The 18355-nt window shown below is 35.1% G+C and overlaps 1 protein-coding gene across 7 annotated transcripts in view; it reads right to left on the bottom strand.

Annotated features, from left to right (window-relative positions):
* Positions 1-5877: 5877 nt before the first annotated feature.
* The window catches only part of Ppp2r2a (protein phosphatase 2 regulatory subunit Balpha), a 68736-nt gene continuing 56258 nt past the window's right edge, over positions 5878-18355 (bottom strand). For 5 of the 7 annotated variants that reach the window (XM_005339889.4, XM_040292624.2, XM_013365001.4 and 2 more), the window contains 6 exons: positions 15914-16026; positions 15108-15285; positions 13659-13823; positions 12697-12866; positions 10406-10497; positions 5878-6872 (listed from right to left, as the gene is read on the bottom strand). In XM_005339889.4, coding sequence (XP_005339946.1) covers positions 6593-6872; positions 10406-10497; positions 12697-12866; positions 13659-13823; positions 15108-15285; positions 15914-16026 — 998 coding nt within the window. In that variant the 3' untranslated portion in view covers positions 5878-6592. Of the gene's footprint in view, positions 6873-9635; positions 9754-10405; positions 10498-12696; positions 12867-13658; positions 13824-15107; positions 15286-15913; positions 16027-18355 lie in introns of those variants that run through there. The other 2 variants (XM_078030863.1, XM_078030864.1) reach the window with 2 other exon arrangements.

Below are 18355 nucleotides of genomic sequence, written 5' to 3' on the forward strand. Positions count from 1 at the left end.
AAAATGTAAGGAACTGCTTTCAATTTTTGAAGTCAATAAGGTAATTCTAAAATATGTAAAGGAACAAAAAAAGCAAAATAATTCTAAAAAAGAACAAAACTGAACCAGGTGTGGTGCTATACACTTAAAATCCCAGCTACTCAGGACGATAAAGCAGGAGAATCTCAAGTTTGAGGCCAGCCTCAGCAATTTAACAATATACAGATTCAAAATTCAATGTAAAATAGGACTTGGAATGAATGTAGTCAGAGGCAGAATACTCGTGGGCTCAATCCCCAGCACCAGAAAAGCGACAACAACAACAAATGCCCCCAGTATTCAGTTATATAAAACTACAGAAAAAAAAAAAGACAAGGTATTAGTGAATATGAATATGTACATTAATGGGACAGTTCAGAGACCTTCACACATATACAGCCAACTGGTTCTCAACAAAGGTGCAAAGAAAAACAAATCTTGATCTATACGTGGTACATACTGTATATCACTTTTATAAATGAACCATACATAAAAATTAAAAAATGGATCATAGAATGCTAAAACTGAAAAACAATAAACTTCTAAAAAAAAAAAAAGGCTGTGACCTTGAATTAGGCAATGATTTTAGAGATGACACCAAAATATCCATAAAGGAAAAATCTATACTGATACACTGCTTTTTAAAAAGGCACTGTCGGTTGGGGATGTGGCTCAAGCCGTAGCGCGCTCGCCTGGCATGCGTGTGGCCCGAGTTCGATCCTCAGCACCACATACAAAGATGTTGTGTCCGCTGAAAACTAAAAAAAATTAATGAATATTAAAAATTCTCTCTCTCACTCTCTCTTTAAAAAATAAAATAAAATAAAAAGGCACTGTTGAGCCAGGTGCAGTGGCGTGCATCTGTAATCCCAGCGTTTTGGGAGGCTGAGGCAGGATTGCTGGTTCAACGCCAGCCTCAGCAATTTAGTGAGACCTTGTCTCAAAAAAAAGGGGGGGGGGCAGGGGTGCAGGAATATAGCTCAGTAGAAGAATACCTCTGGCTTCAATCCTCCCAGCACCAAAAAAGGAGGGGGGTATTGTTGAAAGAAAAAAGCCTCATGGAGAAAATATTGATAAAGCATGCTTGGTAAAGGTGTTATATCCACATTATAGCAATTACTATCATATTAGAAAGATGAAACATAAAGAGAAAATTAGGTCACCATCTCCTTTTCAAACTTACAAAGATAAAACATGGGTTTTTGTTCAGTAATAAGTGTGAAACATGGGTAATCCCCTATATTTATGGTGAAACTTTTTGGAAGTTTGGAAGAGAAATTTGCCATTATGCATCAGATCTAAAACATAGTCATCTCCCTTAATATGTTACTATTTTGGTGATAATAAAACCTGGAGTGCTCTAGCACTAAGCTACATTCCAGCACTTTTTAAAATTTGAGACAGGTTCTCACCAAGTTTCTTCAAAATTGGGATTCACTCACCTCAGCCCCTCAAGCCACTGGTGATTGCAGTCACGTGCCATCACACCCCACTAATACATTGTTTTTCGGAATATATCCTAATGATTCTCACACCAAGATTGCTATATTCATTATTCCAGTATTCCTACTTGAAAAAACAAAAACGTCAACAGGGACTGGCTAACTAATGAGATAACTGAGGCACTGTAGTCATGAAAATCTTGGTTTCAGAAAATATGAGAAACTGCTCAAGGTGTAAATATTAAGTGCAGAATAAGACATGTAAATATGTTGTGCCTAAAAGAGCAAAAACAAAACACATGAAAATGTGATTATTATTTTCTCTGAGTAACAAAATTTCCTTTTTTGGGGGGGCGGGGCTGTGTGCTGAGGATGAAAATCAGGGTCTATTGCATTTACCAGGTCTAAGTAAATGTTCTTGGTAGCATTTCTTCCTACCTTAAAAACAGAAGTCCAAAACAATATGCATTCAGAATACTATTTAAAAAATATTTTTCAGTTGTAAATGACACAGTACCTTTATTTATTTATTTTTCTGTGGTGCTAAGGATCAAACCCAGGGCCTCACATTTGCTAGGAAAGCACTCTACCACTGAACCACAACCCCAGCTGCCAGAATACTATAAGGGATTTATAGAGATTTGAATTAATGTGCAAAATAAAGTTCCTGGTTTCCTTGTAAAGGTGAGAAGTGTTTAAAATTATACACAGGGTATGATTTTGCTAACACATAGTCTGAAAGAAAAGTGTAGCTCAAAATTTGTCTTTTTTTGGCAGGGGTGTACCAGGGATTGAAGTCAGGGGCACTAGACCATGAGCCACATCCCCAGCCCTATCTTGTATCTTATAGAAAAAGGGTCTCACTGAGTTGCTTAGGCTGGCTTTGAACTTTATACAGAGATTCTACTGCCTCAGTGCCCCGAGTTGCTGGGATTACATGTGTGTGCCATCCTGCCAGACTGGAACAGTCTTCCAATTACATTTTTACCCTTTTCCAAACAAGGTCTGACCACATCAGACTTTACTCCAGGGTCATGTTGAATAGTGGTTGTATTGGGAATGTAAAACTTGGTTTAAAAACCTCAATTTGTTTTTTAAACATAAAGCTCTTCTAGTATAGAAACAGAACTCCCAGGTCTATGTTCTCAAAAATAAGTTATAAATTCTGTTCAAGACTTAACCTATGTCCCCCTAGCTGGAAAGTCCTTGAAGAACTCAAAACTATTCAAATATAAAGGTGCAGTAAGTAGAATACTGTCAAAGCAGGACCAATGAGTTTCCCTCCTCTGACCACGTTTTAATGATAGTATTATTATTTTGTGGTACTAGGGAACAAACCAACACCTTTATCATGCTACTTTCGCACTCTACCACTGAACTGTGTACTTAGTATTTAGCTCTAGTTACTTTGTTTTCCCAAATCCTTTTTTTCCCCTGTAAAAAGTTTTGCTGAGTGCAGTAATTCCATAAATTCAGGAGGCTAAGGCAGGATGGTCACAAGTTTGAGGATAGCTTCAGCAAATTGGTGAGGCCCTAAGCAACTTAGCAAGACCCTGTCTCTAAATAAAAAGGGGTTGAGTATGTAGCTCAGTGATAAGGCACCCCTGAGTTTAATGTCTACCAAAAAAAAGCAAACCAACACAAAACAAAACCCTAAACTTTGCATTGCCTTTTGTTGGACATGCACTGTACCACTGTATGGTAGAAATTTTCAAGTTAATACTTTAAGCCTGTATCAAGTAGAAGTTTAAATTGGAATAGAGAAAGAGGTTGCCCAGTCTAATATCACTATGTAAAAAAACATTGAAACGAATTATTAAAAATGTCGACCTCAGTGGTAAGGAATCTTTACCATCTTAAAACACTCAGACCATAGGTTACTAAAGGATCTAATGAGAGTACTACCTGAGCTGTAATCTGACTCATATGAATAATTAGAAAATATGAAGTAAGGTATGTTTCCAAGACTTTTGGGGGAGGAGTGTAAACAACTTTCTAAACATGCTCACTTGTGCTGGCTCTCTGTCTCTCACACACACAGCTTGGAAGTACCATCTGAAAAGAGATACTTAAAATAGTGATATTCTCAAATACAAAAGAAACTTGATTCTTGATCACCTATCTTATTCTGCTTTTCTTTGTGGTACTGGAATGAAGCCCAAGGGTGCTTCAGCACTGAGCTATACCCCGTTGACACGTTAGGTTGCTTAAGCTGTCCTTCACTTGTGATTATCCTGCCTCAGCCTCCAGAGTTGGTTAGTTACAGATGCCACAATGCCCAGCACCTTTCCAGTTTTTATTTTTTGTAGGGGTGGCACTTGTGTTCTTCCTGAAGTGTACATTATTATCTCTACTTCAATTTATGTGAAGTATAAATAAGATATTCCAGCAATACTCCCAAAGAAAATAATTTAAATTTCACTTAAAAAAGCTTTTATCAGTACTTGTTAGCTTTTACATACACAATTTTCTAGTAAACACATTACTTTCTTATAGACTAAAAGAAGCTCAATGTTCATTTTCCATTTTCTTTAAAAGCATATCTACCACAATTAACTCAATTTAAGGTTTAAAAGAAACCTCAATTTTGTAAAAGAAAAAAGTGCATAAATGCATTTTTTTTTAAACTCAAGAGACTAAGGGCTTCACAGGAGCTTAATACCTGGTAATTATTTGCCATATAAAAATGTGTTTGTATTTATAAATTAACTATTCTTATTGCCCAGCCACCAAGTAAAGATTTAAGAAAATTAATAGAATGAAATTTCTTTAAGGGAAAGACTGTATTAGTGGCAAGAGAATAGGAAATACAAGCAACTTGACAAGACTAAGTTTATTCTATAATTTTTATTAATAAAAAAATTAACCATGACCATATAAAATGAGTGGCTGGGCTTATAGATTGCTACACCAAAGAAATTAAAAAATACTTGAGATAATGTTACAATAATTTATAATAGCATTCCCTTGATAGAGGCATTTTAATTTTAGCAATTGTTTCTCTTAAATATATAAAACTAACCTTTAGTGTCATGGATGAGTATCATCATAGCTACTGATGAATAAAAAGAGAATTTCCAAGAGCTTTCTCATGGTTTTATCTCAAGACATGCAACCAAACTGCAGGGAAACCACCTCCCATAAGGATCTTCTTGAAAGATATCCAATCAGAAAAAAGAGCATTATTAATATTTCTGTTAGGGGGAATATCCCACTTGCAAATCAAATGTCAAGAATAAATAACACAAATTAGGAACGCACCCCCAAGGCCCCCAAATCAATTAGTAAAAGTGCCATTAAGAATTATCAGACATATAATCAATGTGTTTAAATACAAATTCAAAATTTAACTCCAAAAGATACAGTGATTTTATTACATAAAATTTTTTGTGTGCTAAAAATTTTAACTTACAAGATATAATAATAATATTTGCATAAGTGTATAGGGAATTACGGTGGGACTGTTTGATCATTTTTTCATTGTTGAAGATGAGAACAGAACAATAAGTAGTGGAAATATAAGCACTCGAGTCCTCTACATTCATGGCTCTTATATTACTGCTCAACCAAAATATACGACCATTCTTTAAGGCTATAAATGCCTGCTCAATTCATCTTTTAAAAATAAAGTCCATTTTTTTCTTTCCATTAAAGCTTCTGCAGGACTGACAAAGGTACATTCCACCTATTAAAAACAGGGGTCCTTTTCATCTTTGGATAAGGTGTCACCACTTAGGAAAAGCACAGTCACAGATTACTAAATTTTTATTTGAGGCAGCAGTTGCAGTCCATTAAGCACTTTTTGAACACTGTACCTTAAGATTTTCTTTAATGTAGCTTTGGGAAACCAAAGAAAAATATCTGTGGCAAAGTACAACTCATTCTGATTTGACTGCAATAAAATACAAAAACAAAACCAAAAAATAGTGCAGTGTCAATTTAACCTATGGAATCACTCAACGTTAGTTTTCTGTTCTACTGTATGAATGAATAATAAAAAAAAAGCTTAACTTCTTAAAAACATTTTTAAGTATTTGACTTAATATTTAATAAGGCAAAAATTAAATTAAGCACTATAAAAAGTCTTTAAAAATGAAGTTCTACAAATTTGGTTCTCATTTACAACAATTTCATTAACAGAAAATGGGTTAAGTATAGATACAATGTATCCAATACCCTCATCACTACAATAAAAAAACACTAGTAGCATTTAAAGACTGAAATCCTTAATACCAATATGTATTCAAACCATGTTCAAACAGAACACCTGTTCTTTCCCCATGTATTAGAAAATGCTACAAATAATCAACAAAATACCAATAAAACAATGGAAACCCAATTTCATTTCACTGTGCCCAAGGGTATGACACAAAATACTGGCTTAAAGAGGTAGATTTAAAAGAAAAAGAAAACCAGATTCTCCATTCTTTGTCACTTTTATTCAGTAGTAGTTTTTTTTTTCCTTATTTTCAGTGCCAGACATGGCAAGGAGTGATTACAGCCAACTGTTATTAGAACATTTGTTCGCAACATATACCCCCTTTATCACTGACCCCAAACTGACTCATTTTGTGTGTGCTTTCGTTCTTTCTTTCTTAATATACCACCACCAAGACTGGGTGGAAGGAGCAAGGGTAAGAGAGATGAAGGGGGAGAGTCCAGGAGGCCAGAGAGGAGGAATGCTACAAGCCACAGTAAGAATGAGCTGTATTTAATTTAAAAAAGGGAGAAGGGGTGTACCCAACAAATGATACAGTAATGAGGATACACAAATCCCATAGCATGACTGAAGGCTTTCACTGTGTTTGACGTCATCACAATGGAAGGCATAAAAAGTGGAGTAACTCAATGTTGATACAGTCCAATCTAGTCCATTAGGCAAGATGGTGCAAGAAGTCATTTAAATTAAAAGTGCCCTACCCTTACCTAAATGGCTAGCAGGCATGGAGAACACTACAATGATAACCCACAGAGTTTTCTCCATGTAGCTATAAAAATGTGTTGTCGAATGGCACACTGTCAAACACTGGAAAGGGGTGCCACAATGGACTTCTCTCTTTTATAGGTACGAATGCTAGATTCAACTATCTCAACTAAGCAGGAAGTGGGCTCTTCCGCTAGGAATGCCAACCCTAATTCACTTTGTCTTGAAATATATACAGATTGTTTGTAGTAGCTACAGCAATGATATTTTCCTTGGGGTGCCAGGCCGTATGAAGGATTTTCTTATTGAAGTCTAGACTGTCAACACTTATTTCATCTTTCTTTCGCTTGCCGCTTGCACAGACTTTGCGTGGCTTCAAAACCGTGCGAGGCTTATTGTTTTCTCGTGATGCTTCTAGAGTTATATCTCGCTTTGTGTTCCTGTCGAACATTCTGAAGAAATTATTGTAAGATCCAGTCATGACAACGCTGTGGAAGTAGAAGAGTCAGTCAAATAAATGAACAAAGGGCTGTGTATTTATTAAAATGGTTCATGATTAAACTTAACCCAGTACTCTACAGAAAGAAGCTACTTCAAGCAGAGTTGAATTAAGGAGGCTGCTAGCAAAACTCAATCACTGGAATAAGCCAGAAATATGAGAGTTAACTTGGTTCTAATAAAACTATAACAAAGCTGACAGATTCTCAGGTAAAACTTCTCTTAGTACTGACCAATCCAGCCAGCCAGCTGCTGTTTTTTTTTGTTGTTGTTGTTGTTGTTTCTTTGGTACTAGGAAATAAACCCAGAAGCACTTACTCACTGAGCCACATCCCCAACCCTTAAAAAAATTTATCGTTAGTTCTTTTCAGATATACATGACAGTAAAGTGTATTTTGACATACACACATGGAGTATAAATAGGATCCCATTTTTGCGGTTGTATATGATGTGGCGTTTCCCTGACTATGTCTTCCTATATGAATATGGGAAATTATGTCTGATTCATTCTGTTCTTTCTTATCTGCTCCTGCCCCATGCCCCACTACCTGCTAGTCTTTATTTTTCATTTTGATACAGGGTTTCATTAAGTTGCTTAGGGCCTCATTAAATTTTTGAGGCTGGCCATAAACTTGTAGTCCTCCTGCCTCAGCTTCCTGAGTAGCTGGGAGTCTACATGTGCCAGCACACCTGGTCTGGTCAGCTTCATAAAGGAATAACCATCATGGGATTTCCGAATTCTATTCTTCTCTCAAATGCGTACAAATAACTATTCATAAGAAACCAATGCTTAGGATATAAATTATAAGCTATTTAACTTGTCCCAGTGTACATCTAGTTCAGATAATATTTTATGAATGCTTAAAAATATCAAGAAAGTAGCATATGATATTTTTATCAATAGAAAATCATTTCAGAGGTGGGGTTGTAGTTCAGTGGTTGAGCGCTTGCCTTGCATGCGTGAGACACTGGGTTTGATCCTCAGTACCATATAAAAATACTAAAAAAATAAAGATATTGTGTCCATCTACAACTAAAAAAAAGAAATTAAAGAAAACCATTTCACCTATACCAATAGAAACGTTTAAAGGAAATATATTTAAAAGTACAGGTTCAGGGATGGGGCTGTGGCTCAGTGGTAGAGCACTCACCTAGCATATGTGAGGCACTGGGTTCGATCCTCAGCACCATATAAAAATAAAAAGTATTGTGTCCACCTAAAAAAAATAAATACTTGAAAAAAATATATAAGTTCAAAGGGGTGACAAGTACTTTGCTTGCCCAAGACACTTCTGCACTATACCTTTTTGGGATATTAGGGTCTCATAACGTTCCTGAGGCTGGCCACAAACTCACTATCCTTGTGCCTCAGATTTCTGAGCTGCTGGGATTAAAGATGGGCACCATCACCCCCAGGATCAAGACACTTTCTTGTCACTTCTATTTGCTATCAATCACTGCTCAACATTCACCAAGTATTCTCAAAGGCAAAAATTCACAAGTGTGAAACCCTTAGTAGTTTGGAAATAAAATAAAGGTCCATTGATTAAAAAAAAAAAAGGGGGGGGTACTACTACTCTAGTACCACTATTATGTACTACCTCCTTCTCACAGGTTCAAATTATTACTGTAAGTGAAATGATAGGATACTAAGGATTTGTTCAAAGTTATACTTATCTCCTCCATATAAGGGACTACTACTATTATTAAGAACACTTTTAACCAATCTGAAGTTGGTGCCATGTCCCTGAAGATAATGAACTATTATTGCTTTTAAATTATTTACGTAAATGAGACTGGTATCCCCATATTCTCTGAATTTGTGAAGTTTCAATGGATTAAAGACACTGAATCTTTGGCTCTTTTTAATTTAAAAGGAATCACCAGGCCAGCATTATTGTGACATTCCTGCCAAAAATGTATAACCTGAATTTAATCATGAGAAAACATCAGACAATCTTCAATTAAGAAACACTCAAATGAAGAACTGTTCAAGAACAAAGAATACAACTACATACGACAAATAAATTTAACATAGGATCCTAGAATATGTGCTTTACCAGATTCTTTGCTAAAGGACATAACTGAGAAAACTTGTAGAAATGTAAAGAGATCTGTGGATTAGATGACAGTACTGCATCAACATGAATTTCTGCTTTACATGCCTGTACTGTCAGTTTGTAGGAGTGTGTATGCCTTTAGGAAAGTCATTACATAAATTCAGAGGTAATGGACTTCGCATGTGGTGCTTATGTAAAACAGGTGCAAAATTAAAATGTGACAAATTAATGTGCACCCACTGCCCCCACTTCATGAGGAAACAGGTACATCATATCCTATTACATCAGTACCTCCTTTCTCTTCAAATCTGTCTATTCCCAACACCCCCTTTTCCCAGTTTTCCTTTTTTCTGACACCTCAGATTCAGTAGTGGCATTCCAAGTGTTTACTTATTTCTACCAACAGGATTCTCTGCTTAGTACAGCCAAACTAACATCGGAACTCACGCTAAAATCAGAAGAGTATAATATAAAAACTAGACAAAAGGTATTTGTTCCAAGTACTACTACCCTTGGTAATACCTTATTATGAAACTTGAACCACATAAAGCTTCTATGATAAAACTACTATCAAATAAAATACCTCTACTTTAAATACAAGTTTTAGAAATTATGTTTTAACTGGAACACATTAAGTGATAATACAGAAAACTGAAAACAAGACTTATTTAAACTTTGGAAATAATGACATACATTTCGATGAAATAGCAGCTAACCTCCTGCTTCAAGCCCCCAAGTAGGCGGGACTACAGGTGTGTACCACCTCAGCCAGTGAGAAAAGTGATTTATCTGGTTCATAAAAGAAAAACACCTGAAGACATCCAAATAATAATTTAGATAAAACCATTTGTTGCAGATGTTTTGTTTCATATTACTAGTGAAATCAACACTTAATTTTTATCATAGTATTGCTATGTTACATCTAAAATTACTAAATTTACTTTAAATTTCCCTTGGTGGAAAAATGAAGTAATCTATGTTAACTTAAAAAAAGTTGGTCAAGAGGGCTGGGGTGGTGGCTCAATGGCAGAGCACTTGCCTGGCATGTGTGAGGCCCTGGGTTCGATTCTCAGCACAATATATGAATAAATAAAATAAAGGTCAATTGACAACAAAAAATATTAAAAAAGAAAAAGTTGGTCATGCTGGACACAGTAGCGCATGCCTATAATCCCAGCGTCTTGGGAGGCCGAGGCAAGAGGATCATGAGTTCAAAAGCAGGCCTCAGCAAAGGCAAGGTATTAAGCAACTCAGCGAGACCCTGTCTCTAAATAAAACACAAAATAGGGCTGAAGATGTGACTCAGTGGTCAAGTGCCTGAGTTCAATCCCTAGAACCGCCCTCCCAAAAAATTGGCCATCTTTTTTAGCTAATATGTCAATTATAATATGAGGTATGCAATGGCAAGTTTCTTTCTAATAAAATTCCTATTAGAATAAGAGATTCAAATTAAAATGAATTACCTGTCAGATCCATTCCAACAGCATTCAAATTTGTCAAATATGCAGTCATTTTCATACAGTGAACAGAGTTTACTTCTGAGGTATTCATGAACCTGGGGAAAAGACAAAACTGTTTACCTAAAGAGCCTATGCACTCAAATCAGGAAAATGAATTTAAAAGTCCCTGTCTTTATTTTAAAAAAAATTTAAAAAAGGTACACACACCCCTAAACATCTTAAATCTCAGTACTCTTGGTAACAATAATAGCAGTGTTTTAAGAGCCTTTTACAAAATACAAATCGCCTTTTAGGGAAGCACATTTTCCTGTAGTACAACAGGGAAAAACTCCCTCTAGCACGCCACATGTATCCTGAAATGCCCGACTAAAACAGAAAATATATGGAAACGGAAGAGACTAAGAAAAGAACACAAGAGCAATGTGTGATCATCCCTACTTGTTTTTCAGTCCACTAACTGCTGATAAAACACTGCTTACTTCCTTTAAAATGCCATTTTTTGGGAACAGATTTAAACTTGGGCTTATATTTTTAAGTAAATTCATATGCTAAGCACAATGCAGTGAAGCCTTGGTTTGGTTATTAGATGTGCATCATTTAAAATGTTGATGGTATCACTCCATATTACTTACACAATGTCAAAAGCTAATTAAAATGTATCTGTTTTGAATTCCATATTTACTGATATTTGAAAAAATATGGAAAATAAGAAGATTGAGAAACATGATACATTTCAATATTAATATTGCTAAATTAACAAATACCACAGTATTTGTTGTGATCAGAGGGAAAAAAGGAGACTTACTGACTATTCTTTTTACTGAAATAGAATAATAAAGTATACTCTAAATCAGAATTATGCTTTCCACAACCTAATCTTATTTTAATTGTCCATTTTACTTTTAGTACAGAACTTGCAACTCTTGTGGGTTTAGGATTGAACATGGGTAACTAATGTGAAAAAAATGAAGATGAAAGTATCCCCCAATCACATATAACAGAGCAAAGCAAGACTGTACAAATTCAAAAAAATATATGAATTTATATAGGCTACATGTACATGAGGTGACACTAAATTATTAATCCAATTTAGCATTGGCAGGAATTGGGAAATCAGGTAACATATCTGCTAGGTTACTGTGATTCAGCACATTTTACAATGCATGTAGTTTGTACAATGTTCCTCACCAAATGATTCAAGAGTATGAAGCTAAGGTCCAAATGAATAATCCTCAATGGGAATGGGGAGATGCTAAGGTTAACCAGGAGATACATTAACCATTGCAGTTACACAAACGTAAAGAATTAACAAAATTCTTGGGTACTGGGGATTGAACCCAATAGCACTTTACCACTGAGCTACAATCTCAGCCTTTTTTATATTTTGAGACAGGGTCTTGCTAGGTGGCCTAGGCCGTCCTGTAATCCTCCTGCCTCAGCCTGCCACGTGGCTGGCACCCAAATGTATTTTGAAAACAAAGCAGTACTTCACATCTTTGCTTCTGTTTCAATGTAGTGTTTTATTTTGAAATTTGAAAGACCATCACTGAGAATCTTGAGTGGTTTATATGTCTGTCAAAGGATACTTAATCTGAGAAATTCTGTTCTTTGATTTTTATTGGGACTGTGTAACATAAAGGGATCATTATAACCTGGGTATTCCTAGGCAGCATTAAGTGTCTTCTACACTATTATAGTCCAGGGCATAACAGGTTTCTGTTGGCCTCTGCCCCTGCTGGGCTGTGCACTTCATTTCTTATCTCTGGTGGAGGGCAGATGAGTAAAGGGTAGTGGCTGGCTGCCTAGAAAAGAATCCTGAACTGATAATCCATAATAAGCAATTCCTAAGCCATCTTTTGAGCTTTCAAGCCCCTTTCCTTTAGGTCAAAGACAGTACTTCCAGCCTACAAGACATTGAGTCATGCAACTAGGCACACCAAACTGAGGCTCTCCACATGTTCCCTAGCCGCAGCTTGTACAACCCTATCAGGACTATACCGCCCCAGACCTTAATAAAGAATGCAGCTTCCTTCCCACATAATATCAGCACACAAAGTTGACAATATTGAACCAAACAGATAATAAAACCACAATTCAGTGGCATTGGAAACACACAGTGTATAAACACACACACTTAACATGAGGAAAAGCAACATATCCATGAGTCTCTGAATGGAAAATCTAATGGTTAACACACACAGTACATTCGGATTATCACATAGTAAAAAATCCTACTCTATGAATACTTCCAAGTAAATAAGGTAGATGCTCATTGAAAGAAAAAACTCAAATACCTGGTATGTTTCCACGGGCCTGTTTTCCATATTTAAGTCCCAAATTTTGACCGACAAATAGTCTCTAGTCATCATATACCGACCACTATGGCTGAATTTTACATCAGAAATAGAAGAGATGATTTCAGAAAAAAATGACCTGTTACTGGGGTCTTCAGGTTCTTCAAACACTAAAAACAAGCCAAAAATATGAGAGAGAGAGATAAAAGTGCAATATGAACAATATTCTGACTTGAACAAATAATTTTCTGAACAACCATTCATAAACATTCTAAGAATGAAGTAAAAAAATCACAAGCTAATAAAAAACTGACGATTCTTTATCAGGTGATTTTTTTTCCTTTCTGGCTTTAATATGAATGTAATTCCCCAAAAAGTTTAAGAAAATGACATACAAGATTGAGGGGATTGTTATTAACTAGGGATTGAACCCAGGGGCTCTTTGCCACTAAATTACATTTCTAGCCCTTTTATTGCTGGGATTACAGGCATGTGTCTGACAAAAATGGCCTGATATTGAAAGATGAAGATTCAAAAGTGTATGCTTCCAAAGTCATATGGCTAATTTAGTAGAACCAGACCCACCTGAGACCTGTGACTTCAGTGTACCAGACTGGTATTTTCTACAAAATACCTGACTCTACCTATATCATCAAGGTGAAAAACATGCCATCTTCATCCATCCAAATTTATACTAGGATTTTTCTTGTGGCTATGTAAAATTATTTTCATAATAGCCTGTTAGGAATTCCTGAGTTTTAACAACACGGAACTCAGGATAATATTGCAATCCCTTATTTTTTTTTTTAAAGCCAAACTATGCTTTTGCATATTAAGGAACAACCTGTGTAACATCTTATGGAGTCAGGCAGGTTACCAGAGTACAGGAGGCTCTGGACATATATGACTAAGGTGAGTTCCAAATACATTAACTCCTATTAAGAAAGATAAAATAAACTTACGTTTAGAATGCCTATCACAGAGGGCAGATGCCCTCATGTCACATAACCGAATAGTTCCTTTACTGCTGCTGTACACAAATGTGTTACAGCTATTTGGATGGAATTCTGCTGCTGTGATCACTTCTGTGAGCTCTTCCATATTGGCAGGCTTGATATCCACAATATCTAGATAGGATTTTATTAAGGAATTTTCACTTGAAAAAAAAAAACTGGCAAATATAATTCTGCACATCTCAAATCTAAACTGAACTCATAAACCTAACAATAAGAATTGCAGCCTACTCTTGTGTGAGTATAGATCCCAGAAGTATTAGAACTTTTAATGCTAAAAACCAAATAGCTCTCAGGAACAACAGGCAAATTTTAGTTTGTAGAAGTCTTCCCAATTATGATACAAATGCCAGAAATCGTAAAGGAAAGGCCAAGAAATTTGTCTTCACAACTATTAAAGAATACCAAAACACCTCAAGAGAGTAAAAAAGGGATATTATTTCTCAATCAACTCAATACAAAAAAAAGTACTTTAAAGTATGTATACATATAAATCTAGGGGGGAAAATGGAAAAGAATAAAAAGAAATACAAGTGACTGAAAATAAAACGATGCCTGAATCAACTCATTAAAAAAAAAAAGAAAAAGTCTCTTTTTAAAAAATATTTATTTTTAGCTATAACAATATTTTTATTTTTATGTGGTGCTAAGGATGGAGCCCAGTGCCTCATGCATGGTAGGCGAACGCTCTACCTCTGAGACAAATCCCAACCTGACAAAAGACTTTTTCTCAAAGACTGGTAAAGACACAGAAAAATAGGCTCTTCTATACTATTGATAGAGTGTGAATTATGATAAAGATTTTTTAATTTTTGAAAGAATAAACTATTTGAAAAATACATAGACAACTACCACTGATCAAGGTTTAAAAAAGAAATACATTTGGTATATTTATATCTATATTATATGAATGTGCACAGGTATATAGGTTGATATATCACATACATATATACAGGAAAATTTCAGGAGGTTGTTATAAAGAGCAAAAATAGGGTTTGGATAACTTCTTTTGACATTATATCATCTTTCATCATAACATACATGAATTTCCTTTTCCAACATTAATGAAAATATTTTTATAATTAAAATTTCAAATATAATACTCAATAATTTTTTCAACCAAAAACTCAATTATTAAAAAACCAAATTCCCATTTTCATACATACAAATCTCTTAAAATTCCATGAATCAATTTTGAAATCAATTATCAAGCCATTTATCTTTATCAAGTAACCTTTCCTCTGTGTTGTCACTTAAATACATGAAAAAAATAAGATGCCACCTATATTAAAAGATATATTTTAAAAAGAAATCAAATATATGAAAGAATAAGATGAATTTAATATGGGCATAATATGCTTTCTTTACCAAATACCAAAACCAAAATAAAGTGGATACTAAAACTTCTGTCTGTAATTTCCAGATGCCAAAGATTAATCCGCAAATCATCAGCAGATAAATAAGTTTCATAATCACTATTTATAGAAATTGAGTTGATGTGGTATGTATGAGCATTGGCAAATATTCTTCGTGGACTAGCCTCGACCATTAGATCCATAGGTCTAAAGACTGGCACCTGTCAATAACACATGAAAAAAAAAAAATAGAATTTACAGTATGTTCAGTGAAAGTTCAGAACACTTCATTATTTTAGTTTGTGAGAACATAAAATAGCAATAATATTACAGACTTAAAAAGCAACTGATGCTGATCTTTTCAATTTGAAATGGAAATAAAAAGAAAACAATGTGAACAATTTGCCTTCTTTGTTTCAACCATTTACTTGAAAGATACTAAATATTTGTGGTTCAAATTAATGAGATAAAAAAAGAAATTAAATCATAGCACATAGTATTTTTTAAGTTACAACTAAAGCATATAGTCCCTTTGCACTTTTTTGTTCTCTGAAGAAAAACGAATCTTCAAATTTAATCTTGGACATTCCAACTATAAAAAGAGCAGTGGTACAGTATAAAACATGCCCTTGTGTTTTAGTCCTAGTTCTGACCCTGACTACAACAAGACCTCTGTTTAGTTCAGTTTCTATCTTTAAATGAGAGTAACTCAATGTCTTTCCTTGTTACAGAATTGCTGGTGGGGGCTAAGAATTGTAATTGCAGTTATTCCTATTCTGTTCAGAATCTAGGCTATACGTGGTATGAACATAAAATCCTATCCATCTGAATCATTTTTTAAGTACTTACTCGTAGTGTAGTAACTGTAGTAGGATCTCTATACCTTCCATCTTCCTCTTTCAAGTTATAGCCTTCTGGTCTTTTATCCCTTTCACTGATTTTCCATAATTTTATTGTTTTATCTGAGGAGAGAATAATAGAAGTCCTCAAAAATAAATGATACTAATAAATAATTTTAAGAGATAATTTTACATTTCACCCAAAAGATTTTTTAGATCCTTTATCTAATAAAAATTCTAATTATCATGTAAAAAACCATACACAAAAATTACAAATTTATATATTAATGGCAATCATACAAATTCCATGTGCTATTCAAGTCAAGCCAGCCAGATCTCAATCCTTTAAAGAATTAAAACTACATGGTAGAGGCTGGGGGCTGTAACTCAGTGGTAGCGCACTTGCCTCACAGGTGTGAGACCCTGGATTGGATCCTCAGCACCACATAAAAATAAGTAAATAATAAAGATATATTTTAAAAACTACAGGGGAAAAACTGTATGTATGTAAACGCATCTACATATACGCATAAATTGGTATACAAATATGCTCAGTATCTAAAAAAAAAAAAATCAAAGAGAGTGAAGGATAAACTTCCTTCACATTGCTTATTATTTACAACTGGAATGGCAAGGCATCTCTCCCTCACTCCATTCTCTAAGCATATCTTATCAAAAATCCACAGATTCCTTCATAGCCCTGGATGCCTCCATTTAAATATGTCTTTCCCCTGTGTCAGCTCCCCAAAACAAAAACAAAAAAAATTGATGGATTGAAAGCATATGCCCCAACTCCTTCAAGACAAAATTTCTGAATAAACTTTACAGTTATCTTGTCCCCTCTCTCCCCTTCCCCTGACCCAGGACACAAGACTGAACTCAAGGCCTTGCGCATATCAAAGAAGTGCTCAGCCACTGACTAAATCCCCAACCCCTAAAAATAAACTTTTATTTTGGATTTCAGTTTAGACTTAGAAAAAAGTTGCAAAGACAGTAGTATTTCCATATACCCTTCCCCCAGATTGCTCTGATGTCAGCATCTTATGCAACTTTGGTAGGTTTGTCAAAACTAGGCTTCCCTAACACACAAGCACATCCCCCCCACCACACACACACACATTCTATTCTTTGGAAGTGAGTCATTAAGTTCAGTTCATACTTAGAGCCATTTTATAAAAGCAATGCAAAAACAATTTCTAGAGAGAGATACCAGTGAATCTCTAGCCTGGTAATCTTTATTTCCTTTGTTTTAAAGAGTGTTTGTTCCTGTAGAGGCCCTTCTCAAAATCAAAACAAAACAAAACAACAACTAATTATAATAGCCTATAATCTATTCCTTCTAAATTCTATGTAATCTTGTTTACAATTCTCTTGCAGCCAAGTTCTATGTGTTTCCTATGTACTATTTAGTGTGTATATTTATATAATTTTTTAACATGTAACTGTTTTTTTAAGTTATATATGAACATAATATTTTTATTTTGTTATTTTTACTTATTTTTATGTGGTCTGAGAATTGAACCCAGTGCCTCACATGTGAGAGGCAAGCGCTCTGCCACTGAGCCACAACCCCAGTCATATTTATATAATTTAGACAGAAGTACTGCCTAAATTCTATATTCTGGGACAAATAAATATCTGAAATCACTGATAATAAAGATGACAACCCTGTTACCCATCCCTAAGCTGTCTTATGGCCTGTTTAAATGATCTTTAATGACAATCCAGATTTTTAAAAATTACAATATACTTTATCAAACATTTAGAAGAGATGAAATTAGTTATGTTCCTTGCAGTATTACAGGGGGGAAAACACCCTAAAAACAAACTACCTAAAGACTTGGAAGATTATGTAAGATCTTTCAAGGAGAGGATTTTTAGATTCTCAATGAGATCTGCTCCTTCCATAACTTCCATTAAAACTGCCAAATAATTAAATATTCTAGAAGCCCAAAGTCTCTGGGTCCATCTGCCAAAACACACAGAGAGCAGAGAAACACGCCACCAAGCCCTCCTTTGTGGGAATGCAGCTACTGTCTAAAACTCAAAAGCTTTGAGAACAACCTACTTCTGAGTGCAATATTTGTATATTTAAGACTCATGGCCAACAGGCTGGTCAGATGTTTTTAAAATATGGAGGCATAAAAAAGGAATCAGAGAAGCTAGGTATGGTGGCATACACCTATAAACCCAGGGGCTCAGAAGGCTAGGGGAAGAGGGTTGCAGGTTCAAAGCTGCCTCACCAACTTAGGGAGACTGTAAGCCCTGTCTCAAAATAAAAAAAAATAAAAAGGGCTGGGGATATGATTCAGTGGTTAAGGGCAGCTGGATTCTATCCCGGGTGTGTGCCCCCACCCCACACACATCAGAGAAAGGCAAAAGATGAAAAAAAAAAAAAAAAAAAAAAGAATAAAAACATTTGAATTTTAGGTGAGTTCACTATATCCCATAG

Source organism: Ictidomys tridecemlineatus, chromosome 14 (assembly GCF_052094955.1).
Source record: "Ictidomys tridecemlineatus isolate mIctTri1 chromosome 14, mIctTri1.hap1, whole genome shotgun sequence".
In the NCBI taxonomy this organism is placed as follows: domain Eukaryota; kingdom Metazoa; phylum Chordata; class Mammalia; order Rodentia; family Sciuridae; genus Ictidomys; species Ictidomys tridecemlineatus.